We start from the raw sequence: 26484 nt of genomic DNA, 5'->3' as shown, positions 1-26484 counted from the left end.
CCTTCCCCCAGCTCCATCCCGGTGAGGCTGAACGTGATAAAAGGCACCAGGAGCTGTGCCCGTGGCCAGTGCCTGGCTCCAGGAGGAGGCAGGGAATCATCCAGTGCCTGGCTGCGTGGAGCAAGGCGCAAATTTTTGGTTTCTGCGCATCCCTGCTGGCAGAAATGATGGTTTCCATCACCCAGAGGGCTGGACCACCCAGCCCATCCCTCAGTCCCTTGTCCCACCACCCAGAAAGGAGCGGCTGGGGGCCACCACCCAGGGCTGGAGGTGGCTGAGGAATCCCAGAGGGTGAGGGTGGACATCTCACACTTCTCCTCCAACAGCTGGAGAGCATCCGTCAGCGCTCTGAGGCCATGCCCTGGCCTGGCTCCAGGCCGTGCTGGAACTAAAATACTAAGCTCAGTTAAACAAGCCCCTTTCTGGCTCTGGACTAGATTTTTTTTGCAGTTTGCTCTGAAATGGGGATGGTGGTGATGCTGGTGAGTGTTGGCGGGTTAAAGGTGTGTGTGGCCAGCAGCACACCACGGATCACCCGTCTCTATCGGAGTTACCCTTCCTCATTCAGGCTTCTGTGGCTCCCAAAGCAGGAAAAAAAAATAAAGTAAAAAAAAAATGCCTGGGAAGTTCGTTTGCCAAACGTCTGTTTTGCTTGAGGTGACCAAAACTTGTGAAACTGCCAGAATGTTGCAGCCAAAACACGAAAGGGGTGAAGGGTTAGGGAAAGAAAAAAGACTTTTCCCTGTGGTTCTGTTGTTTTGCTTCAGGATTCGGGTTGACTCATTCTTTTTTAGACATCGAAATGAAACTGAAATTAAACTGGTGGATCTGCCCCGCTTGCCTTCAATCTTCTTCACCTGGAGGTTTTGGGGGGAATTCCCCAAATTCTCTTATTCCAAGTGGTTCTCCCTCGGCTGTAGGGAAGGATCCCTCCACTTCCCAAAGGGCCAGGCTGTGCCTGGAGGAGGCTCCCCGGCTCCCTTCGCCCTGGTTGAGTTTCTCTCCATGCTGTTTGGCACCCCTGGCATTGACATTTCCACCCCACGCCATCCCATGCGTGGCAGCCACCAGCTGAGGAGGTCGGTGTGGAAATTTGGGAGGAACGGGCTGTTTTGGGGAGCCCGATGGCTTTGGATGCTGATGGCTCACCAAACCCTCCAGCTTTGTTCCTGCAGCATGGGGAACAAGCTTGGCCCTGCCGAGCAAAGGCATCCTCCGGCTCTCACCAAACCAGGCTTTGCCCACCAGCCTCCACCCCTCCCAAGAAGCTCGTCCCAAATTAGTGGCTGCGGGTGATCCCCATCGCTCCCCTCCCCTCCTCCCCTCGGTAAATCCAGGTGGATGGATAGCGTCAGACAGGGCGATGCGATGGGGACGCAGGATGCAGCCCGGAGCCATCCCGGGCAGCAGCATGTACAGCCAAACCGAAGGCTCCACGTGTCCAAGCAGGCTGAGTTACGGCTGCTGTGGGAGCTGTAACTTGGCCTGTTGTGCATTTAAAAATCTCCACCCGCATGCGGCATTGATGGAGGGCTTTTCTGCCGTGCTGGTTTTGCTCTTAGCACAGGCGGTATAGATCTGCAGTGTGCAGAGCATCCAGCTCTGCCCAGGTTCCTTGGAGATTTTGTGCCTTCGTTTGCTTTTTCTTGGGCTTTTTCTTCTTCTCCTTTTTTTTTCTTTTCTTTTCTTTTTTTTTTTTTTTTTTTTTTTTTTTTTTTTTCCCCAAAGGTTGTTAGAGCTTTCTTCCAAACTGTTTTGCCTCCTGCCTGGAAGTGGCAGGATCGTTTGTAATGCGCTATTTTTTGCCCGGGGTTGGAGGAGCGTTTGTGGCGTGTTCGTGCCTTTGGGATGCACGCGAGGAGGGCTGTCTGCTGGCACCCTGCGAGCGCAGGGGATGGGGAGGGACGTCAGCGTTTCCCATTTCCTCTCGCACTCTCCAAATGGGCAGTCGCCTTTTCCATTATGTACATGACAATTATCCAGCAAAAACATGGAAACCTGCCCCATCCAAACCACAGCAGCTGGAAAGAAGGAAGCATCTCCCTGCCCATTCCTTTCCCTCCCTTGGAGCTAACTCTTCCCACACTCCACTCCAAGTGGGTTCCTGCAGCTTTTGCATCACCAACCATCACTTTCCAGAAGCTAACCAAGCTCCCAGCATCGCTGCAATAACTCATCTGTTCCCAATTTATAGGAAAATGGGAAAATCCATCCCTAGAGCCGGAATTTGTTCTCTCCATTGCTCGGTTGGACTGGGGCAGCGGTGGGACCGTGGTCATCGTCGCTGCTGTCCGTCCTGCGAGGCAAAGCCCAGCTCCAGCACACGGCTCCGTGGCAGGGAACGAAGCACCGGGACGGGCAGGTGCTGCCTGGCATCACTCACCCGCATCCTCTGGAGCTTCATTACAAGTGACAGATGGCAGGAGATGAGCCACCCTCTCCAGATGTTAATTATCTCACGAGCTGTAAATAACGTCTCGCGGCAGCTTGCGCACTGGCTCCGGTGTGAAAGACCCAGCAGCTTTGCCCTTGCCAGGGGGCAAAAGGTGAAAAGGAAGGAGAGCCACGGGGAGGGAGATCCCTGGGTCTGCCTGGCTCTGCACGCCCCATCACCGGGGGGATGCCGGAGAACATCCTGGCCAGCGGTGGCACATTTGCCTTTGGGTACCAAAATCATCCACCAACCCCTTTAGGTCAGTTTGGTTGTGCTGGGTAATTTTGTTTAGCAATGATAGGGATAAAAATATAAATGCAAGCATCCCCATGGTGGATTTGGGAGGATGGCAAGGAGAGCACAAGAGGATGGTGGCGTTACAGCCTTCAGGGGCTCTCGTCCCCCACCGGGGAGGACCCAGCTCAGGGTCCCAGGCGCTACATGGGCAAATGGTGCCTTGGCGAATTCGCTCTTCATTTGTAAGCTCCAAAACCACAAAGGTAGAAGAGAGCTGGCGCAGGAGCCTGGAGCGAGAAGCTAAATGGGAGCTGGCCCCATCCCCATTCCCATGAATTTGGGAGAGCCCCAAGCTGGGGCACGGGCTCCCCACGATGCTGGGTGGGAACGGCTTCCCCATGCAGCACTACATCCCCTGTGTCAAACCACAGGGAGGATCGGATCTGGGCTTTTGACCAAGGTATTTCCCACATCGGGCTGTATTTCTTGGGCAACATCAAACAGCTGCATTGAGTATTTTTTCAGGCTTCAGCAGCTCAAATTTATTTTTTTTGGAACTTTTCGCTTGAAATGTGATTTCGGGGCAGCTTTTCAGAGCCCTCAGGCTGGAACACTTCGCTCCCCCACCCCAAATCCCCCAAATCTCCATCCTGGGGCTGGATCCAGGCTGTCTGGCCGCGGAGCAGGGCAGCCAGGCGCTCTCCTTGCTATGCACGGCACCTGCTCGCTGTCTGGCTGCACAGAGCAGACGTTTTTGGCTGCATTACGTCATGTCAGAGGTCACATTAGCTGCTTTCTGCCTCTTGATTAGGGATTCCAGCAAGAGGGGAGGGGTGGGAAAGGGAAAAGCAGACGGAGGAAGCGGGCAAGGGAAATATGCTGGCGATAAGCAGGTAAATGGGATTTATGCACAGATAGCTAATTGGTGTGTCTAATATTCCACCCCCTGAGTGCCGGCACTGTATTACTGCCTTCACAAATCACTCAAGGCAAGCCTAGCGCAATAACAACCAAGCCAGGAGAGCCGTGAAAAGAGTCAAGCTGGAATTGAGAGTGGGTTTTATCAGGGCAATAAACGGCAGATAGGGAAAATAACAAACAGGTTGTTAATTGCTGCCATCTCCCAACTCCCCCAAGGAAGCGTCTAGACAGAGCCCAGCCCTGGGTGGCAGCTACCACGGGTATCGAGCTGGCCTTTTGGGGCCAGAAGGGTGCTGGCTGCGGGCTGGCATGCCTGTTGAAGGATGCTGAGCCCAAGCCCGGGGGCAGAGGGATGCAGGACGGGCTCTGCAGCCCTCCCCAGCAGCATCGCGCGGCCGCGCTCTGCCCTAAATCAGCGCTGCTCCCGCAGAGGTAGAAGCCAGACAGTCTGCAGCAGCTATTAATAATTCAGGCCCGGTTTGTCCCACCGAGGAGAGCAGGAAAAGCAGCCAAACCTCAGGGCTGGAGACAGCCCCGGGGCTGGTCGCAGCCGTGGATCCCACGCAGGGGGTGCTATGGGGTGGCCATGGCACGGGCTCGCACCAGCACTCGCCCTCTTCCCCCCGGCTCTGGGGTTTGCTCACCAGCATCGATCACTCGGGGACTTTTGCTTTATGTCCCTCGGTGCGTCTCATCTTGCTGCAATTAGGGCCAGATCCTGCTCCCAGCTGTGTTGGTGGGAGTGCAAAATAACCCCGGCCAAGCCAACGCAGCTGCGTGCATTGCGCTCACACGAGCCTGGTTTTTCACATGGGTGTCCAGCCCCATTGTGGCCACCACGGCCACCGAGTGCCAAACAGAGCTGGTCACCAGGACCAGAGGAGCAAGCAAAGCCCCGAGACTTCAATACCCAGAGGAATGCTCTCACTGATTTTTTTCCTGAAGTATTTTCTTGCGGCTAGCGTGTGTTAATTGGATTTTGCCATTTGAAGAATACATGACTCTCTGTAACGGAGGGAGAAAACATGCCTCCTGGAGGAAGATAAAGATGCATTTAGAGGGGAAAAAAAAAAAAAGCCTGATTACATATTGACCTGAGAGACAAAGTGAATTCAATGGAGCCAGCCCGGCCCCTTAGGAGAACTCGAGGCTGTTTGTTGTGTCCCGGGATGAGCTCAGCGGGTGCTTAACTCCATCCTCACCGAGGATGCCGACAGGTGAGCGGTGCTGCTCTGCAGGGTCCCCAGATTGTGTCCCCAGTAAGGACTGGGACCCCTGGCACATCACCAAAGAGGGCTTCTGAGGGGATTTGCAGTGATGGGTGCAGGATCTGGGTTATCCTGCCACCCCTGGGTGCCAGAGCCAAGCTCAGCCCATTTCTTGGCTTCTGCTACCCATAGCAATAATAATTTGGGTGCCCGTCTCCGTGCGCCTGGATGTGCAGGCTATTTTTCCCCAAAACACAGAAGGCAGGGTTTGCTCCTTTTTGCATTGCACGGGGAGGTCTCGTTAAAAGAGAAAGCTGCACAGAAGAAGGCTTCGGGAGCCGTTTCAATCATCTTTTAATTAATCATTCCATTCAGCTGATCACTGCACCGTCGGATGTTGCGACAAAGCTGTGCTGGAGAGCCAGGCAGCGGAGGGGCTGCGGAGGGGACGCCGATGGGAGCCGAGCTCCCTCGCACGCAGTGAAATTGAGATTTCTGCCACGGGGGAATTTCTTGCAGAGCTTTGTGTCCCAAGGGAGCTTGGTTTTGGCTTCCTTCCTCCATTTCTAAGGGCTGGACACTTCGCTCGGGCTGCCCGCCCCTCCACCTGAGCCAAGCAAATGCAAAACAAGGGGAAAAAGCCAAGGGGCTTGGAGGAGGTCTCCAGAAGCTCCCAGTATGGGATAGGGGAGAGCTGGGGATCTCCATCCTCACAGCAGAATCCCGGCAAGCAGGAGCAGGAGAGCAGCAATTTTGTAATTCCCTGGCAAGCCCAAATCCCACTGAGCAGGGGACACCTTCACTTGCGGAATGGAAATCCCCCAGCAAGAGCTGCCACATGAATTTTGGGAATCAGACCTCCTTGTCCAGAAATGTTGCCTGTATCGTGCTTTTTCTTTTTTTCACATTTAAACCATGAATAATGCAAATTTCCCCCTGCTTCCAGCACTCAATTGCCTTTGGCCCAGGACATACATTTTCTCGAAAAGTCTGTTACTTATTTTTCTCAGAAAAAAAAAGCCTGGTTTTCATCAAGAACATGAGAAAAAGGAGCAAGGAGGACGAGCCTCTTGTCAGCTCACCCTTCTTGTGACACCGGGTCACCATTACCCTGCGATTACAGGCATCACCTTTACCACTTCACCAGACCCGACTCCATTCCAGAAATATTTCCGATGGTCCACAAACTCTAATTTCCAGCCTAATTTTTTAAGCGTTGTAACCATTTGTTCTCCTCCCAAAGCACTCTGTTAGCCCTGACCCCACTCGAGCCTCACCTGGTCTCGATTTTACCAGGTTTTCCTCCTGAAACTGCTGGGGGCCACAGATGGTGGCATGGGTTTTGCAGCAAAAGCCTTTTGTGCACACAAAGCCCGGCTGGCATTCCTGAAAAGCCAGCTCCTTCCTTTCAGATCGCTTTATTCCAGCCTCGTATAGATTAGCCGGAGCTGATAAACTTGGCATCACGAGCCGCTCGCAGGTCTCAGCCCTTCCCCAGTCGCTTCTGGCCGAATCGCAGGAGATCTGCAAAGGGTTGCAGAAATCTCCGCGGTTGCGGTTTCCCCCTGCCTTCTGCCAGTTCCTGCTGCCAGTTTGACCACTCGCCCGGCCGTCCTCGCGGCGCAGTGAGTCAGCTTGGCACAAAAGGACGAAGGAAAATTGCCCAAACCAGCCGTGGACCGAACGGCACCGCGGGTCTGGGAGCTACGAACCACCCCCAGCATCGCCCCTCTTGCTCTTCCCAACCCCGTCCTCGCCAAAATGCCTCCAGTATGGGTCGGTTGGCGTGCTGAAATGGGATTTAGGGGTTGTAGCCATCCTCAGAAGTCCCTTTGCCTTTGTGTGCATGATGTTGGGTACTGCCCTATGGATGGTGGAGGAAACCCAACTTTCAGACCTCTAAAACGGGGCACAAGGGTCACCGTGTCCCCACAGACATCAACACTTGTCCAGCGGGCTCCCTACAGGATCAGAGACACCTTGGGTAAAAAAACAGACAGCTTCAGCCTCATTTTGACCCTGCGTTCTAGGATTTAGCTCCTCTGACCCGCTGTCCAGTTTCAGACTTGGCCAAAATCCCACAGAAATCCTCGTTTGTGACAGCGAAGCGTGAGTGGATCAGGGCTCTCTGTGTGCCGTGGAGAAAGACCCGCTTTACACCAAAAGAAAGTCAGGCAATTAGCTGGGGAATTAAGATTTAGTGCACGCCATGAGCAGCAGGCATATAGAAAGGAGACAGCTGTTAAATTTAGTATGTGACAAAGTCATGCGAGCACTAACTGGATTACTTGCATTTATTTGGGAATACTTATGTATTTTATTATGCAATGTATAGATCATCATAATTCTGCTTTTCACTCCAACGGCGCCTCTCCTGCAAGCATCTTAGAGAGCATTACAAACAATTAAGCCTGCCTGCGCCTCTGCGCCGTGCTCCAAGTTGTATCAGCTTTGTGGGCACTGAGAGCATCTCAGATCGGGGATGGTTTAATTCAGGGGGTTGGGTTTAACTCTGCCTGGGCCGGACCCCCAAACTGCTGCTCGTCCTGGGCTGATCCATGGGGATGAAATCACCAGAGTGAGTTTTCCGGAGATGGATATACGGCTTCCCCAAAGGGATGGATTTTTTGGCCCATTTTGGTGGAGAAATGGAAATCCCCGGGATTCCCATTGAGAGGGGAGTGTGGTGAGGATGCTCCCCGTGTGCTCTTGCAGCGTGCCCTCCTGCCTCGCCTGTCCCCAGGTCTGCTCGCGGGCGGCACGCGCTGCTCCCAGCCTGGAAGAAGTGACGGATCGCTGCCTCCAGCTGCCTCCCCAGGGAGGAGATTCGGGAGGCGGCGTGTAATCCTGCCTGCTGAGCTCGGTCCAGACACCACCAGACGTTATTAATCCTTCGTAGCAGGCCAGCGGGGACGGGCAGCCTGCCGTACCGATGTGCTGCGGCACGGGAGGGACGGGCCCTTCCCCAACAGCTCCCAGACCGGGGAGAAAACGGAGGCAGAGACGGGTGGGGGAACATCAGGAGCCAACAGCCAGACCACTGGGAAGCCCCCAGTGGGGGCTCTGGGGGCAGGGGTTGATGGCATCGTGCCCGGGTTTGAAGAAGCGGCAGGGCACAGACGTGCACGTCCCCGGCTTGTGCGGCACGGTGCGGCGCGAGGCACGTTGCTGGCCCCATTTTCCATTTATAGGAGCCTGTCAGAAATGGCACTCCTCTCCGAGCAGATGTCGAAAAATTAGAGGGAATTCAGAGAGCAGCAGAACGCAAAAAAAAAAAAAAAAAATGATTAAAGGAGATGGAGGGCCTGCTTTTGGAGGGAAAAGAAATCAGCTGAGCTATTTATAACGCTGCCTGCACCGGGGCGGGTAGGAACAGGCAGTTTTTTAAAGTGCCTCGAGAGCTGAGCGAAGGGGAAGGGACAAACCTGCTCCGGGGGATGAGCACAGGAACGGTGCTGAGGGGCTGGGGGGGAGATTGGAGCCATCGGACACGGGCACCTGGGGGTCTGGGGGGGGTGGATGAGGGCAGGGGGCAGCCGCTCGCCCCCAGCGAGGAGATCCCTGCTTGTATTTACACACTTGGCTTTACGCACAATATGTGCTGGCAGGGGTGGCAGTCCTTTTCACCCGAAAGTGAGCATTTGGGTTAAAAAACGCTGGCTGGAAATTGAGAAATTCAACCCCCGAGGCTGACGGGAGCGGCACGTTATAGAGGGAACATCACCTGCTCCCAAAGAAATCCTGCTGCCTGGGGTAGCTCCTCCACCACGGCCCTGTGGGGTTTGCTGGGTGCCCTTTGGGTTTCTCTGTGTTTGCTCTGACCCCTTTCTTCACCTTCAGACCATGGAGGGAGGCAGAGGTTTGGTTTAAAGCTTGGCTGAGGATGGTTTTCTTGGCAGGCTCCTTGTGCTGGGCTACAGAAAGCCCACAGCGATGCTTGTGGATGTTTTGCAGCCCAAAGGCTTCACCATGCACCTAACACAGCCCTTTTTGCAACCACGGCACCAAAACCCCACTAAAAATCTCCACAATCCCTATTCAGAGCTGAGCACCCAATGGGTCCACGCGTGCCAACACCTCTGACATCCCTGGGCGCAGCTCTACCAAAATCACCCTTTTTGGTGGGGATTGCAGGGGGGGACCAGGGCAACCCCCAGGCAGTGCCGTGCCCCCCTCTCACACGTCCCTGTCTCTCCGTTGCCTTGCAGGACCTCCCACTCCCGGGCCAAGGCGGAGGCGGCCGTGACGGCGGCGCAGAAAGCCCAGGAGGAAGCGCGCATCGCCAGGATCACTGCCAAAGAGTTTTCGCCTTCCTTCCAGCACAGGGAAAACGGTCAGTGCACGATGCCACGCCGGCCGGCCCCGCACAGCATCAGGGTTTGCAAATAATGATAAATTCTGTGATAAAACCAGCAAAAATGCACCCGGCACGGTCTGGCGTGCAGGGGTCTGTCGGCGGTCTTTCAATCCACCCTGTGCAGCCATGGTGTTGCAGGGATCTTGGCGTTTTGCACTGAAACAGCCCCATTTTTTAATGTATAGGCTCTGATGGTTGCACAAAAATGAACAAACAAAAAAAAACAACCCAAGAGCTCTGAAAGTAAAATGCAAATACAAACGATCCTGAAGGCAGGCACAGATTTACCCCCATGGCTTCCAGAGCCTGGTTTGTGCTTTTTTTCTGAAAGCCTGGGTTTTGTAAGTGTGCACTCTCTAATCCTTCACCTGGGTGTGCAAGCCTTCTGCACACACACAAAGGTGTCGGGGAATTCACATTCAGGGTTTGCCTGATGGCTTTTCATGCACTCGCATGTGCACAGAGCCAGGTTTGAAAGCATTTTCCTTCCCTCCGACACCTCCAAAATTTCTCTCCGGCTTGCTCAAAGCTTTTCTTCTCGAGGAACGAGGTTTTTCCCAGCCGCAGAGGAGCAGCCGGTACCCAGAGGAGAGGTTTGGTGCCAGGACAGGCTCAGGGAGGACAAGCCGGGGATGTGCAGCCCGGGGAGGATTTGCCCCACCAAGGCTGCACTTAGCAAAGGGTAGGAGAGGCGAGATCCAAGTCCCCACGGCAATAATTAACATCGTAATTAATAAATGTGAACGGTTTGATTCAAAACTTTCCCTGCACCGATCCCTCATTAGGAGGCATCTATCATTATGCCCCCTCTCCAGCTCATTAGCTGAACGTTGCTCATTCAGCTTCATCTCCTGAGGGCTGCTGCTGGTGACTCACGGCTGGGTGCTGGACCCGGCAGGAGCAGCGTGGCCGAGGCCGGGCAGGAGGGATGCCGAGGGATGCTGGCATCTTTTGCCAGCCCTGCACAGCCTGGTTTGGCCAGGAGAAAGTGCAAACACCCCCTGGCACTCCTCCCCCTGCAGATCTCCAATTTGTAGGTTGGAGATCTGAGCTCTTTCGCTGGGCTGCACGGTCAGTCCCTGGGGCTTCCTCGGCCCTGAGATATTCCTCATCTCCATTTCCTCTTTGCCGAGAGACTCGGCTGGTTTCAATCACCTCTTGAAGAAGATATTTTTAGGTGATGCATTTTTTACCAGCTGCTAGACGGGGGACGCGGGGCTCGGCTTGCGGTGGGGCTCGCGTTGGCTGCGTGGGTCATGCCTGGGTGAGAGGGGGGAAGGAGCTTCCACTCAGAGCACATTAAAAAAAAACACATCCATCCAAGATGTGGGGAAACCTGGGGCATGTCCTCGGCTTTGAAGGCTCCGTGGCCGGGCACGGCTGCCTCCATCCTGCTGGAAATCCAGATTTGGTGCTCCGCATCCTCCGTAGCGCTCTCACGGCGGTTCTTCCAGGAACATCACGTGTTCCCTGGCTAATTTTAGCCTGGAATAATTGTTGAACATCCTCGGGTGTCGAACGCCGGGAAGACAGCACCCTGCATCTGTCGTGTTCCTCCGCAAGGAACCGCCTGCACCCCCCCTGGCGCTGCCACCCCTTGGCCCCAAGCCCTGTCTGGGGCTGCAAACCCCAGGGGATTAATTGGGTAGAGAAGGAGAGGCAGAAACAGCTCGTTGCTGGTCTGGATGGGGAAGATTTAGGATGAGAGGATGCTTAATAATGCGATCCCCAGTGCAGGTCTCCAGGGTGAGGGTGCTGGAGGACAGCGGGGCTTTGGGGCAGCCAGGGGAATTTGGGGTTGGTGCCAAGGGGAGGGAGCAGAGGTGGGGCCAGGCTGGGGGTGGCTGTGCCATCAGAGGGGGGCTTTGGGGTGGTCGGAGCTGGTGGGAAGCTTTCAAGGCCCTGCACCTCCAGAGAGCCAAACAGGGGAAGATCAGACGGCAGGAGCAGGACCATCTCCACAACAGCCACAAGCCCACCCGTCTGTATTTACCCCAGAAAGCTCCCAGAGAGTTATTCTGCATGAAAACAGCGGGGCTGAGCTCCACCCTTCTCCTTCACTGCATTTTCCCATTGGTAATAGGAGCGCCCAGGGGCCCCAGATAAATCCTGGGAAATCCAGACACGCAGGGAACAAACAAGGGCCGAGCTATTTGAGCACCGTCCCAAAACGCAGACAGGATTTCCCGTGGCAAATCATCCAAAAACACCTCGCCGGCCAATGGAAGCCCCTGTTTCCCATCCAGAAATTGCTTCGACGGGAAATTTCCAGGCAGCCTTGCTCCTTGTTCGCCTCCCCTGTGAGTGCCCCGATGGGGACATCCAGCCCCTCGCTGCCAGCACGTCCCAGCGGCTCCCCAAGAAGATGCACTAGAGAAAATTGCCTGGCAGAAGCGGAGAGATTAGAGCAGGCACTTCAGAGCATTTATTTTTAAACCACGGTGAGAAATTGAGTTCTTCCCTTTTTTTGAGACTCATTTCTTGTCTAGCCATAGCAATTGCAATTAGATGCATTTCAGGGGCATTAGGCGGTTAATATATTTATCAAATTATTCACATAATTTAGCATGGCTTTAGCTGGGAACAGCTATGCCTTGAGAGGGTGAAATTAGACTTAACCAGTGGTAGCTTGCACCCCTTCAAAATAATGTGATGTCTTACGAAGGACTAATACGATGCAGATTTTTTAATTGTCCAGAGAACAATACGCCCCCCACTCATTGACCACCTCCAGCAGGAGACACTCAACCTCTCTTCAAGTCCCCGTCCCTAAATCCCCGTTCCCCAGGGAGCAGCCCCGTGGTGTTCCCTGGGCTCAGAGGGGTCGGAGTACATTCAGTGAGGTGCACTAAGGGCTGATGGTGTCACCCCAAGCACATGCTTTGCTCCTGTCCTCGCTCTTACCACCACGCACACAGCCTGCAGGACCAGGGTGGGCTCCACGGTGCCCAGCAAGGGGGGATATATCCATGCCCTGCTCAGCTGCACGGGGCAGGAAGGCTGTGCTGGCAAAAAGGACAAGCTGCCCATGCGCTGGCAGTCCTGCTTTAGCTGATGTGCTTTTTTTTCTTTCCTTAACTGGAGGAGCCACCAATGCCCATGTGGGAGCATCCCAGGCGAAAACTGTGGGTGCTAAAGGAGCAGGCATGGTTGAGCCAGGAAATGGATATTGCAGCCAGGGGGGTGTAAAAGGTTGAGAAGCACAACCCCAGTGCATAATGAAGCCAAAAAGAAGGCAAAGCCATCTCCCCCTCTCCAGTGGCTTTGCTATGCCTGCAGCCAAACCAAACCACTCTGCAGGTGTAAGTGGGTCTGGTGTAATGTTCCCCTGCCACCCAACACTCTCAGACCCCCTCTTTGACCCCCAAAAACCTGGCGGGCACCCACGGAACAGAAATAATCCTCTTTCCCTTCTCTCTCTCTCTCTTTTCCCCCAACTCCTCCCCGAAAAAGGGCTCGAATGCCAGCGGCCCAAGCGCCAGAACTCGAGCGACGACATCGAGGTCCTCTCCACCGGCACGCCGCTGCAGCAAGAGAGCCCCGAGCTCTACAGGAAAGGGACGACGCCGTCCGACCTGACCCCCGAGGACAGCCCGCTGCAGAGCTTCCCCGCCAGCCCCTCGTCCACGCCGCCGCTGGGCTCCTGCAGGAACAAGAGCGCGCACTTCTCCCGGCAGGTCTCGGTGGACGAAGAGCGGGGTGGGGAGATCCAGATGCTGCTGGAGGGGCGCGGGGGGGACTACCTGCGCCCCAACAGCTGGGGCGAAGAGAAGGTCGGCGGGACGCGCGGCGTGCGAAGCGGGGCGCTGCGCAGCGGCCAGCTGGGGTCGGCCTCCGTCCCCGAAGACTACAGAGGCCGGAGCGGAGGACACAAACACTCGGCCTCCAACCACAAGCAAAGAGAGAGGTGGACAGATTCCCCGGCCACGGTTTCTTGGACTTCCCACCACAGGTCCCACAACCACAGCTCAGGGAGCTCCAAGCTGCTTGAGCTAGACGAGGAGAAGATGAGCAATTACGAGATGGAGATGAAGCCCCTCATGAGGATGGATTCTTATATGCAAGAGATTCACACCCAAAAAAGACACTATAGCAAAGGGGGACCCTGCAGGAGCATGGCTGATGACCACCGCGGGGAAGAGCGGGGCTTCGGGGTTCAGAGACTGAGGTCTAAGTCCCAGAACAAAGAGAATTTCAGGCCAGCTTCCTCCGCCGAGCCCACGGTGCAGAAACTGGAAAACCTGAGATTCGGGGACAAAGCTGAGCCTCGGCTACTAAGGTGGGACTTAACCTTCTCCCCGCCACAGAAATCCTTACCTGTTGCACTAGAATCTGAAGAGGACAATGGGGATGCGCTCAAATCCAGTACGGTAAGTAGGCAAAGTCGTGTGTGGAAAGCTGGCTGGGAAAAATGGTGCTGAGCGGAGAGGGAGGTGGCACTGCCGGCACAACTGAGCCCCAAAATGCCCCCGTCTACACCTCGAGCCTCCCCTCCCTCCTCCTGTGGTGCATAGAAGTGTGTTCTGGGGGGAGATTTGGGGTGTCCTGCACAGGATGTCTCGGGGGGAACAGCATTTATCAGTGGGGGATTGGGGTGGAGGGCTTGGGGCGTTCGCCTGGGGGAAAGGTGGGAGCAGGCGAGGGGGTGGTGATGCTTCCTTGTGGCTGGGTATTGGCAACTGAGTGTCACGCTGGCCAGAGTGTGACAGGACTCAGTATTGTGACGTGTCCCAGTATTGTGACATGGCCCAGTATTGTGACATGTCCCAGTATTGTGACATGACCCCATAATGTGACACGACCCCATAATTTGACCCCATAATGAGATCACTGCTCCAACCCTGGCAGACAGGCATTGTGTCAACCTGCGGCGTCTCCCCATCTCTCCACCTCTGTGTGACCGATGCCGTGGCCTTGTCACCACCTTGTGCTGGGGACCTGAGCCACCTGGAGGAGGGTACCGTGGTCACGGAGCAGGGCACGTTGCAAAGGGCTTGGGCTCAGCCTGCCTTTCCTTTGTGAAACACAGAAGCAGGTGCAGGAGCACTCGGGGCTCCTCATTTTGGGAGAGGTGAGGGCTCGCTGGAGATTTACAGGAGCCAGGGGGGGAGAAGCAGAAAAAGGGGGATGCAGCCGGGATGCAGGAAGGGCTCAGCTACCGAGCTGCCACAATTTCCCTGCTGTGGCTGTGGCTAAATCACCCCCACACGCAGCCCTGGAGCTTGCTGGCTTCCTATTCATCCTGCAAGCTTCGGCGCAGGCTCGCAAGCACCCACACAGCATTTACGAAGCGCTGCACGCAGGGTGTCTGCTGGTGGACCCGCACCGCAGGACACATCTTGGTGGGGCGGAGAGAAACCAGAGCTCCGAGGGACCCCTGCGCACATCAGCCAGCTGCAGCTTTGGAAAAACATCCACTGATGTGACATCTCCTTGATGGCTACGTCCAGCAGGCGCCGGACACCACCAAACGGGCACAGGCTGCGTGTAAAAGCGCCCAGAAAAGCCATTAGGCTGCACATCATCCTTTTAAGTGCTGTAGCGGCGAAGCAGCATGTTCAGTTTTCTCACATTCATAACCGAGGGTGGAACAGATGGCGAAGGTTTGGGAGGAAGCTAATGTAATACAGAGGAAGAGATAATATGTGGATTTAAATAACCTACAATGCCAGCAACAATTTGTTCTAGCAAGAGTTGCGCTGCGCTAGCAGGGGGCTGCTCCAGCGGCTGGGCGGGGAGGGGGCAGCGGCACCAGCAGGGCGAGGACCAGGAGGTGCCACCCAACGCGTCCCAGCCCCCTGCGCACCACCGTGACCTCCCCGCACCTTCCACCCAGTGCCTCTACCTCCAGGGAGCACAGACATCCCTGAGGAAGAGGAGGGGAAGGCTCCATCTTGCAAAAACCACTGCGCCCAGGGGGTTCCTGGTGGTGCTCTGGATATTTTCTTGCAGAACTACGGCCCCCCGTGTTTCCCGAAGCCTCGCTCAGGAGGGATGCTGGAGCCTCTCCTCCCTGCTCCTCGCCACTCCAGAAAGGGTTGCCACATGAGCTCCAGGAACTTGGTCTTCTTGGTCATTTCTCACCACTCCCTTAAAAAGAAGCTCCCAGAGCCCCTCTCCATGGGGGCTGCTCATCACTAACTGAAGGCTCCTCTTACAAAGGTCGTTTCTTGAGGCTGCTGCTCAATAACGCTGATGAAATTCAGTGCTGCTTGGTGCTCCTGTCAGGGGACGGTGGGGTTTCAGGGTCAGCAAGCCGCCGCTGCGGTCACACCAACGCTTCAAAACCACACTCGAGGGCACCCGATCTTTCCGTGTCTCCGTGTGCGCTGACCCCTGTGCGCACAGAGCAAACTCGCATCAATTGTCATCGCTTGGGCAGACGAAATCGGAAAGCAACGTGCCCGGACCAGTGTCAGTGTTGTTGGATTAAGGGACTCATGCGAACGTCGCCGTCCTTTCTGGCCTTAAGGAATCACGAGGCAAAAAGCTCAAGCCTGTGTCTGAACACTTCCCAGCCTCCTAGAGCCTTTGAGATGATCTAAAACAGGAAGGGAAAAAAGGAATTGTTGAGCCGCTGGAAGGGGAAAGAGGCTTTCTAAAATGCCAGCAGCCCTTTTATCCATCAGCACGAAGCACGTCGTATTTTTAGGGTTGGGGATAAAAAGCCTGTCGCCCCTTTCCTGCAGGTGCTGAACATCTGCAGTTCCCAAAAAGGAACAGAAGTGTTTCGGGCACACAGGTCCCCAGCATGCCTGAGAGAAAGGGCAGCGCTCAGGCACGCACGGAGCCTGATTCCTCTGCCTGGCCTCATTTCAGGAGCAATCACAGGTATTCAGATGGAGACTCCTAGGGATGCTCTGTGGTCTCCCTAAAGGCATTGGGAAAACTCCCTGGGCACGCGAGCAGGCTCTGTACTCGGCCCTTTAAAATCCCCCTGTCTCATCCCACCAAGAAAGCCCAAAATCCCAGCCACCCCCGGCATTTTCTTCCATTGTCACATGCTGCCGGATAAAATCTCAGCGTTCTCAGCTGTTTGCTGCAAAGAACCAGAGGAAACAGCTGAGGATTTGGGGTTGGCAATGAAGTTTGCAAGCCGTCTGCGGGGATCAGGGCGGCAGAGACCCCCCTGTGCCAGGCGGGGATGGCAGAGAGGGGCTCGGGGAGCTGCAGCGTCTTCTCTCCTGCTGTCTGCGTGTCGGGTGTATTTTCCACCCAGAGATTCTGAGCAGGTTTCCCTGTCGCTGGGGAAAGCAAGGAGGAGGCAGCCAATCTGCAGCCAGCGCCGCGCTCTGCCAAGAGCCAGCCCCGGCACAGCCCCGGCACCGCAGCAGCGCAGCAAAGGCAGGGCTGGGCAGGGACCCCCGCCCCTCGCCCCCATCCCATCCCCAAATTTCAGCTGGAATATAAGCTGCCCAGAGGGTCTGGAGTGCAAAATTCACCTGTTTCGGGATGCTGTGTGCGTGTCCTGTCTGCGTGCGGACCAGCCTGGGAAAGGCGCCTGGGGGTGCTTTTGTGGTTAGCATCCCTGGGACTAAACCCTGTGGTCCTCACCGGCTTTCCCTTTCAGATTTTTTCCTTTATTTCCCCATCAGGAGCCTTCCCCAGGTCTGCTAACACAGCTGTGCCTGGGTTTTCCTCGTTTCTCTCACCTCGTCTAAATAAACTCATAACAGGTTCACAACCCGATCCCGAGTGGCTGTGGCCCAGCACACACACACACAAACAAGCTTAATGACAAGGGAATTAGGAGGAATATCAGCCCTGCCACCACCTGATCGCTGTCACCCCTCGGAGATGGGCACCGGCACAGGGACCGCAGCGAGTGCAGGAGGAGCTGCCACGTGCACAAAGAATTTGGGGGTCGTTGCCTCTTAAATAATAACCAGAAACCGCTCTCCTTGATGTGCAGACATCGCGGCATTACTCGTAACAACACAAGGGAAATAATGCGCAGAGAGAAATGTGGGGCTGAGCTCCACAGCATCCTCTTCTTTAATCTCAGGAGCCCTCTGATGTGGCAGCAGGGTGCCCCTCGCCGACTTTGTCATCCCAGATCCATTTTAGGGCTCTGAGCCCAGTCCCACGCTGCCGAATAGCTTTGAGAAAGTTGGGCTCCATTGCCAGCTTTTGACCAAAAGCAAACCAAAACCTTAAAACCGTCGACCCCCGAGCAACACATCGGAGGAGGCGAGGCCAGTCCCTTCTGCTTCTCCTGAAAAATGCTCCTTAACCGCTCCGCAGCAGCCTGTTCCTGGCAATCGTGTGACAATTCAGCACAAATGTCGTGGAGCTGCGGAGTTTTCAGCACTTTGGTAGTGCTGAGCCTGGAAAACAATGCCTGGATACTTTTTGCTGATCCCAGTCCTTCGTAATTACACTTAATAGATCCCAGAGGGATTCCTAGGTAACCTGCACTCTGGTTTCCATGGCAGAGGCAGAGCTGCAGTAACAGGTAATAATGGATTGCTAATACTTAAATTAATTATGCCACAATTTTATTTGTAAACCAGCTGTCCCCTGTATTCCCAGTAAGACTCAAGTTGCTACACAGCAGTTAAAGGAAAAAAAAAAAAAAGAAAAGAAACACAAACAAACCAAACGGTGGGGCAGAGGTGGTGGTGCTCAGCTGCAGCCGCAGTCGGAGCTGTGAAAAGCGTGCCAGAAACGAGAGGCTGAAGGAAACCTTGGGAAAGCTCACACCGCTTCGCTGGGATGCTTCTCACTCGTTACTTCCACGGCGATGAGCTCCGTTACTCCTGCTGTGCCGTGACGAGGGCTTATTCACATTTTAGTGTCTCCACGGCTCTGGATCTGTGTTCCAGCTCTTTCAGCTTTGCAGAAAATCTCGGAGTCCTTGGAGGTTATCCCCATTTGTCCAGAAGCACCCCATCACCTTGTGGGTACTGGTGTACCTCACCCATCCTGCAGAGGAGCCCTGTGAGCTTATTACAAAATAAACTAAAATCCCAGCCCACCCGAGCTGGGTTTAATTTTTCCTTTCCCCGAGCCAGGCTGGTCGCTGTGCTGGGTGGAATTCGTCTCAGGTCACTCTACAGATGGCCTCAAGGGTTAGCATAGCCTGGGTATCTCAGGTTTAGAAGCTAAAAATGGGTGAGAGGATGCTACCTGCGGGCTGGGGAGGCAGGATCCAGCCCTGAAGGCTCTGTTTGGGAGATGGGCAGCATCTCGGTGCTGTGCTCCAGCTCCTGCACGGCACACAGGGCTGGCTGAACAGCCCCCAGCAGCTCCTGGCTAAAAAAGGTGCTGTATCTTCAACAAAAACAATGAATGGAGGAGGAAAAAAAGTTTTGCTTGCTGTCCGTGGCACACAAACCTCAGGTTGGGAAAATGAGCTCAACCTCCAGCAGCACAGAGCCTGCGATGCCGCTGGCCTCGGGGTTTTCTCTGGGCTCCTCTGGGGCTCAAGGAGGCCAAAGATGAGGTAAAGCAGCCCTGAGCTATGAAAGCAGCATGCAAAGTTGCAATTCAAGGGTGATTTCTCTCATTCCTGTATGTCGGTGGCTCGTAGGTGACATAGCATTGGAAGGGCTGTGAGGTCCAAAACGCTGGCTGCAGCTCCAAGAAAAGGCAGCTCCCTGACTTCTTGCAGGGCTGGGCTCAGCAGAAGCCCTCTGCCAAAGCAGAAAATCAGAAGGGATTCGTCTTCTGCATGGGCACTGGGCAGGAATCCCTTCTTGGGATCCGGTGACATGGCCCAGGACAGCCTTACCATCAAAGGGGAGAAGGGCAGGCGTTGCTCTGAGCAGAGGTGAAGGCACAGAGCCCTTACGAGTCAGAAATAAGCCAGACCTAAGCACCAAGAAGTGCAGCAGGATTCGTAACTGGATCTAAACCAGAAGCTTCAGAGGCCCAAAGCTGTTTCTGTGACCAGCTGCATGGGAACCCAGTTGCTCGGTTTGTTGACTCCCCTGTTTTTCTGGCTAAGGGCACAATTTCGGCATATTTCGGTGTATAAATCCCACCCCATCACCACCCACAGGTACCAAAGGGTTGTGATCTTGGTTAGGCCTGCAGGTCCATCCCAAAGTGTCCGTGTTTGTGAGGGCAAAGCTCAAACACCAGGGAATTAGAGGGCATCCAGCCCTGTAACAACCTCCAGAGCATCCCAGGCTCGTGCCAGCTGGTGGATAAGTTTGTGTGCTGGTTGTTACCAAAACCATTCACAGTCAGAGCAGGGCAAGGGCAGAAATGGTCACTGCCTCTTGGGCAGGGGAAATCAAGCTGCGAGTGGACCGAGGCTGATGGAAGGACGAGAGCAGCTCCGTCCTCCCCTGGCTGCGAGGTGCAAGGAACCAAACGCCTTGTGTGCCTCGGCGGTGCCCTGCCAACAGAAACAATGACAGCGATAATCGCTCGCAATCTGGTATTGCATTAACACGGGCTCAAAAAATCGTAAAACCCGCTAATCTTCTGAAATGAACCTAAACCCCCCACCCCGAAAGTAAATAACAGAGCGCATCGCAGCGCTTGGCAGCCCTGGGGCTGGGGAGGAGGGGAGGAGTGGCAGCAGGGGGGTGCTTTCTGCCTCGGAAAGGCTTGGCGTGGTGCAGGCGGAGAGGTTTTTGCTGGAAGCAGCCAGGCGTGGATACCTGGCTGCCAGGAGCAGCTCCCTGCAATCCCCGCGTTGGGTTGGCTTCCCCTGACCCTGTTGCTAAGCTACAAATATGCCTTGCCAGCAAGCTCCAGCATCCGCGCTCCCACCCACTCCCAAATGCGAACTGAATCAGCCTGCTCAGAGCAGAAACCAGCCCCGGCCAGCAAGGATCCCTTTTATTTATTTATTTATTTATTTATTTTAATTTCCAGCAGCGCTGCAGGCTGGCGCAAGGACTGGCTCGCAAAGATCGCCCATCCTGCCACCCCAAAAAAAAGCCAAGAGGCACAGGGCAGGAGCGAGGTGCTGAGCACCATTGCAGTGGTTTAAGGCTGGCACAGCTCCGTGGCAAGGGGAATAGCCGAGGATCCCAGCTGTGCCAAAAAATAGCTGCCACCTACCTGCACGCTCACCCCGCCGCGAGCCACGTCGACGCTTTAGGCCAGCAAATGTTTTAGGGCAGAGTGGGTGTTTTCTGGCCACCCCGCATAAAGACGGGGTGGAAAGCTGCAATCCTGGCGCTGCGTGGTGGTTTCCAGCATTCCTGGGGTGCTCAGGGGGTCCGGCACATCCCCATCAGCTGCGATGGGAGCTCAGGGAAGCAGCCCGCAGGGAACTGGGTAATGTTGGGTGAGATAATGCCAGGGCAGAAAGGTATCACAAGCTTGGCGATGTGGTTTAGTGGAGGTTTAGTGTTAGGTCAGTGGCCTGCCCTTTGCCATCAGCAGGTTACCTGCTCAATCAATCGCATTTATTGGGAAGGGTCCCTTGGAGCCACCTCCAAACCATCCCTAAGGAACCATCAAATCCCATATTATTATTATTACTTTTTCTTTTCCTTGACCACCTCGGCTAAGCAAGCGATTTTGGCCGTTAATTAAGGCCAGATTTCCCATGTGCATGACATGGGGGCCTCCACAAGCTGTCAGTGGGTGTAGGGCCGGGGGTCTGCCTGGCAGGCAGGGGGTCCGGAGCTCACATGGGGACCCCCCCCACCCCACTTTGGCTAACGCGTGGCACCAGCGTCTGCCCCAATAGGTGGCCCCGAGGCCCTGCAGGTGCTTTGGGGTCAGGCGCTATGGGGTGCACATCCCCGGCCATGGGCAGACCTTCGGGGCACCTCCTAACTCGTCTCCTTCTCTTTCTCTTGCAGGGCTCAGCTCCCATTCTGGTAGTCATGGTGATCTTACTAAATATCGGAGTCGCCATTTTGTTTATTAACTTTTTCATCTAACTCAAGACTGTCTTGTTTGCAAAAATAACAGTTACATGTATGAATGGGGGAAAAACAAACAAACAAACAAAAAAAACATAAAACCAAACAACAACAACAAAAAAAAAGGGAAAAAAAAATCATAACTCGAACTGTCCTACGACGATTTCCAAGTCTTTTCACAGAAGAACAACAAACGATCGAGTCTCACTCACAGTTTGCCTTTTTTCCTGGGTAATGTTTTTTGGATTTTAGCCAAAATTCTTTGCTTGTATAACACTATGCTGTGTGGCATGGCAAAATGCTATCAACACTCTGCCCCCCCAACACTGGAAAGGATGAGAAGGAATCCCAACAAAATAAAACCTCATTTCCCTTCCCCTCACCCCCCCAAAAAAAAAAAAAAATGATAATAATATATTTGTAACAACGGCAACCAACCCAAAACGGAGACTAGACGAGGGGACCGTGGGGAGATTTCGTGTCACGTCTGTACGGGTCCTGGGATGCTCCAGGCTGAGCGTCCCAGGGAAATCCACAACAGCTTTAACGATTAAAGTAAATGGGAGAGAAAAGCAAAATCAGGCAGCCGGTGCTTTTCTTCCCTCCTCCCGTCACGAATGGAGAAGAGTCGGTGGAAGAAGGAGGCGAGAAGGAGCGCGGGGAAGGCACGAGCCCTGCCTGGATGTGATGGACGGGAGGAGGGCACCCGGCCCCATTTTATTTGTTTTTAAAACCAAGCTGCGAGGGGTGTTCTGCAAAACCCCATGGGGCAGGGGGGGAATGGGGGAAGGTGCAAGCGGCGGCCCCACCACCCTCCTGCCTTCAATCCTCCTCCCGGGCTGCTCCCCCTCACGGCAGGGCTGGAAAACCACCCCAGGCTGCTTTCTGTTCACTTTTTCCTGGGTCAGAATTTGTGCCCAGATCCCCCCCCCACCCCGAGCCCACGCCGACCCGCGAGGAGCAGCACAGCTCCGCGCTCAGCATCCCATCCCAAAACACGTCCACGCACAGAGGTGCCAGGGAGCAGGTTGGCGGGGAGAGAGGGCTCGATTCCGACCCACCTAGTATAACGTAAAACAAAGCGAAATTAAGATTTAAAAATAATAAATAAATAAAAAAAAAAGTTTTTCAAAAGGCATCTGGGGAGGAGCACTGGAGCATGTCCCAGAGAGGAGGGAGAGGGTGGTGGGTTTGTCTCTTACATCTTGCTGTGGACTGTTTCAGACATCATGCTTGGGCTCTGAGCATGTAGTATTTTGCACTTTGTAATGCAGGATGTATATTCCAGCTTCCAACATGTCCCTGTAAAAAAAAAAAAAAAAAAAAAAAAAAAGAAAAAAAAGGAAAAAAAAAAAGAAAAACAAAAAAAACAAACGTCATTGGCAATGGCAGCCTCTAAGGATGTATTCTTTTCTTTTTTTTTTTTTTTTCTATGTCACTTAATTTGTTCGTTTCTACCATCTTTGTAATATGCCTGCCTTGATTTTCTCCCCTCCCCTGTCTCCCCCCTGATAATATGCATACTCATTAAAGATGCCGTATCCCTGTTCTGAGCTGTTCTGGTCCCAATCACCGGAGCGCCTACGGCCGGCGTCCCGGCACCTTCCCAACCCTCCCGCAGGGTTTTCTCCCGTGCCCTGGCACCACGAGCGCCGTCTCGCCCTGCCTGGGAGCTCGGCGAGCTGCTCCCTTCGTGTTGGGGACCAAATTCCCCCCGGGTGTCCGCAGCCCCTGCACAGTGGGGTGGGATGTGGGGGGGACCCTGCCCGGCATTTCCCACCCAGAGCTGTGGGATCAGCCCTGAACGCGGCCTCAGCTTTGCTTTGCTTCTGTTTTAGCTGTTTCTCTGCTACCTTTTCAGCAGATTTCTTATTACACTGCACTGGATTGCTATATTTTTAACCAGAAATAAACTAAGGATTAGAGCATGTGCCAGTTAAATTCAGTTCTTTGCCTTACATGGTCTTTCTCCCTCCCTGTCGCAGTTTTTCTTCCTTCCCCTTGCAGGCAGAGGGCGATGGGTGGACAGGGCAGATGCCACCGATGTACCTCCTGTCACTCCACGATAAGTCTCCATCCTCTTCGTACCTCATCACCTTTTTTTTTGGCATTTCCTTTTGGGTCCTCAGTCACCTTTTTTTTACTCTAGAACGGTTGCTGCGAGCCTGAGATGAACCCAACAATGCCACAGTGGGGCTGCAGCCCCAGGAACTCTGCGATGTGTTCTGTAATTTTGGTCTCAGGTCTTCATTACGACTCTGGAGAAGGTTTTTTGTGCATTTTGGTTGACTGCGTGACACAACGGTCCTGCCAGGAGCAGGTTAAATAGCTACATGCAAGCATGGTATGATATTTAGATGTGTCTCTATCAATTATCAATGCCTCTCGTTATCAATCAAGGACAGGTACTGGGGATTTCACGTCCAGCTTTTTCACACTGGTGGCCAACTACTTACTCCTGCTCTTGCCCAGGTACCAGCAGTTATGTGCAGACACAGCAAACGCAACTCAGATTTTTCATCTCTTTATTCCTTGGGATAAATCCTTGGTCGAGCTGAGGCCTGTTCAGCATGAGAGATAGCCGAAGACTAATATTAATTGGCTCCCACATCATGTGTTTAAAAATAACAGCACCTTTATTAATCATGGGGAGCCGAGCAATTTATCTTAGTCCTGGGCTTTTCACATTTGCCCAAGGCCAGAAATATTCTGGAGAAGTAGCCCGGGGAGAGAGGTAATTCAGCATATTTCCCTGTCTTATGAGCCCCGGACTCACGCACATCTACCTAAGGCACATTAAAACGTCCGTCACTGTGGCGTATAAATCTGTGCAAAGTGTCCATCCCTGCTGTTTTATGTCCACGCCGGCAGATGCACGGGAACAGCTGAAGGTTTATCTCCTCTCGTAGGCTGCGGCGCTGATTTTATGCTCCTGCAGCGGAGGGGCTGGAGGAAGCAGCCCACCAGCCGCTCCTCCTGCCCTGTGCTGAGTGCAGGACCCCATGTGAGGGCTGCACATCCCTCATGGGGACCCTCCAGCCAGGACAACCCTGCGAACAAGCTGGCTTGACACCACGGCTTTGGGGAAAGCAAGAAGGGAGGAACAAAGCCCCTCTGCCCCCCTGCATGTTGGTTTCTCACCAGCCCATCTGGCGTCTGCTTCGCCTGCACCCGAGCCCTGGCTGCTGCGAGCGGTGAGCCTCCTGGGCCTGATCTTGCAGAAATAGCGAGCTGGTGCTGCAGCTAGTTCTCTTGTGCTGAGTTATAAAGCCTTGGTACTGCTAAAAAAAATAAGTAACTCAAGGCTGCGACAGAAAGAGAGAGGAAAAATAATGTTGTATTGATGATGAAGGGCTTAACTGAAACCCACCGCCTATTGGGATGTCCTGATAGCTAGACGTGAAACCACTCACCTTCTCCTGCAGCCTTTGCTGTGCAGCTCCTGAAGTGAAATGCATTCCAGCTGGCACTCTCCCTGTTCTCGTTTTTCCTTTCTAGCTGTGCATGTAAATGGGATAGAAAAATCTGATTTCACTGTGTCACTTACAATGCAATTACAGGATGCGCGTGGCCCAAAAGAAAAGGAATTACTGAATAGTTTCCTCAAAAAGGTAAAAAAAAAAATAAAAAATAAATAACTTTCAGCCTTCTTTTAGCTGAAAAAAATTGTTTCCAGATATAATAAATTGAGATCTCTCTTTGCTATGTAAATGTTTACGTCTTCACCCCTTTACAACAAGGCGGGCAAATGTAATGCTCTGAAGGATGCCAAAGGAATAATTGAATTTTATCTGGGTGTTCATACATTTATAAAAAAAAAAAAAAAAAAAAAAAAAAAAGGCACAAGCTGTTCTTTGCACATATCAGACAAGAATAACTATTCCTATGACAGACACTGCTGGAGTTTCTCAGCTCCTCGTTTTCCACCAAGTTCTAGGCCCAGCCCTTCCCTTGGGTATCATTTTAGGCAAGTCATTTCACTGATGCTCGCCTGCAGAATACTTCCCTCCTTCCTTAAGGTACCTTTGGTCCTAATATATGAAAAATTACTGGCTATCTGACCCAGCAACAGGCTTCGGTAGACTTTCAGTCAATGTCCAGAAGACCAAAGTACCATTACAGCTTGGTATCAAAGCATCATAGCTTAAATTTAAGTCCAGGGCAGAGCCTCCCCTGTAGGCACTTAGGATGGTGGTAATAATCAAGCTTCCCTGCTTAGCTTTCCACCACGGAAGTCTTTTACCTTTTATCAGAGGTTTTATTTGCTGAATCAACATGTGACAGCTTCCAAGGCTTCCAGTTACACCAGCACGAGCTGGGCCAGCGTGCCCAGACATCTTGCGGCTGTCGCTGGCTGCACGGCTCCAAGGGAGTGCTGCATTTGTCTCGTCTGTTCTGCTGAGCAGTGGCTGCAGATGCACCAGAATTAATTTCTGTCTCAAGTCCAACGGCTGCAAATGCTCCAGAGAGAGCGGACGCTGTGTGGGATTCAGTCCCCACGCAGGCTGTTCCAATTACGGCGCTACAGGCTCATTTTGTCAGAAATGACAACTGAGCCTCAATTTTCAGGCCGGGCCAGCATCCTCCCATCACGCAGCCTAAGGGTGGCCACCAGCACCTCCTGCACCAGGCTGTATGACCAACCTCCACCTGTGCTGGCTCACCCAAAACCCCAGAACCAGGAGAAACTGAACCCAACTGCACTCCAGGGTCAGCCCAATCTCATTGCACAGCCACGACAGCCCCAGGAAGCCAACATCTCCCCTCCCAGCCACCCCAAAGCCTCTTCTCCTTGGGCTCTGCGAGGCCAGCGGTGTGCAGGGAGCAGGACAGCTGGCCCAACCTGCCTCCTGTTCCTCGGGAGCCTGTCACTTCCACTCTGTGCCTTCCCCAGTCATCCTTAGCTTGGCACCGAGCACAACCAGGACTACGTTCCAGAGCCCTTGAGCGAAAGATGAAAGGAAAAACCTCAGACTATCGCTGCACAGACTGCAGCTCGTCTGATGCATCTGCTTCCCTCATCCAACTCTCTGTACTGGAGAAGGGCGGAGGGAGAATTTTTTTCCCCGTGGCTGCAGTAGCAGTAGCACTGTTCAGAACTCTTCTTCAGCCCTGGCACAGCGCTACCAGGTTTCAGCGAAGGGGAAAAATTCTTTCCAGGCATGTATCTGTATTAGAAATAATCAAAAGGGGAAAAAAAAAATTATAAAGTAGATCTGGCAAAAAGCGCACATTCCTTTCTCTGGTGGGGCCTTTGGACTGGAGCCCTGTGCGCAGATGCTGTGATTTTAAACCCACTATTTTCAAACAAGAGAGGAAAGGAAAAAAGTCAAATGCAACTCAGTGGCAGATTCCCCAAAACTTTGCACAGAAACCCATGGATGTCACACACGCAAAGATGCTGTCAGCCAAGTGAGCACTACAGTTTCTTTCTTAAGTTATAAATGAGTTGTTTGCACCTCTCCCATTATTTTTTATGCAAGGCTCCTCCCT

At 53.7% G+C, this 26484-nt stretch overlaps 1 protein-coding gene across 1 annotated transcript in view; it reads left to right on the top strand.

The window, feature by feature from the left end:
- The window catches only part of JPH3 (junctophilin 3), a 45163-nt gene extending 22244 nt beyond the window's left edge, over positions 1 to 22919 (top strand). Inside the window, exons 3-5 of the mRNA XM_038185490.2 lie at positions 9009 to 9133; positions 12611 to 13527; positions 20929 to 22919. Coding sequence (XP_038041418.1) covers positions 9009 to 9133; positions 12611 to 13527; positions 20929 to 21009 — 1123 coding nt within the window. The 3' untranslated portion in view covers positions 21010 to 22919. The remainder of the gene's footprint in view (positions 1 to 9008; positions 9134 to 12610; positions 13528 to 20928) is intronic.
- Positions 22920 to 26484: the final 3565 nt, after the last annotated feature.

Source organism: Anas platyrhynchos, chromosome 12 (assembly GCF_047663525.1).
Source record: "Anas platyrhynchos isolate ZD024472 breed Pekin duck chromosome 12, IASCAAS_PekinDuck_T2T, whole genome shotgun sequence".
NCBI classification, from domain to species: Eukaryota; Metazoa; Chordata; class Aves; order Anseriformes; family Anatidae; genus Anas; species Anas platyrhynchos.
Note: the sequence above shows the minus strand (reverse complement) of the source record. Positions and strands in the feature narration are given on the sequence as shown.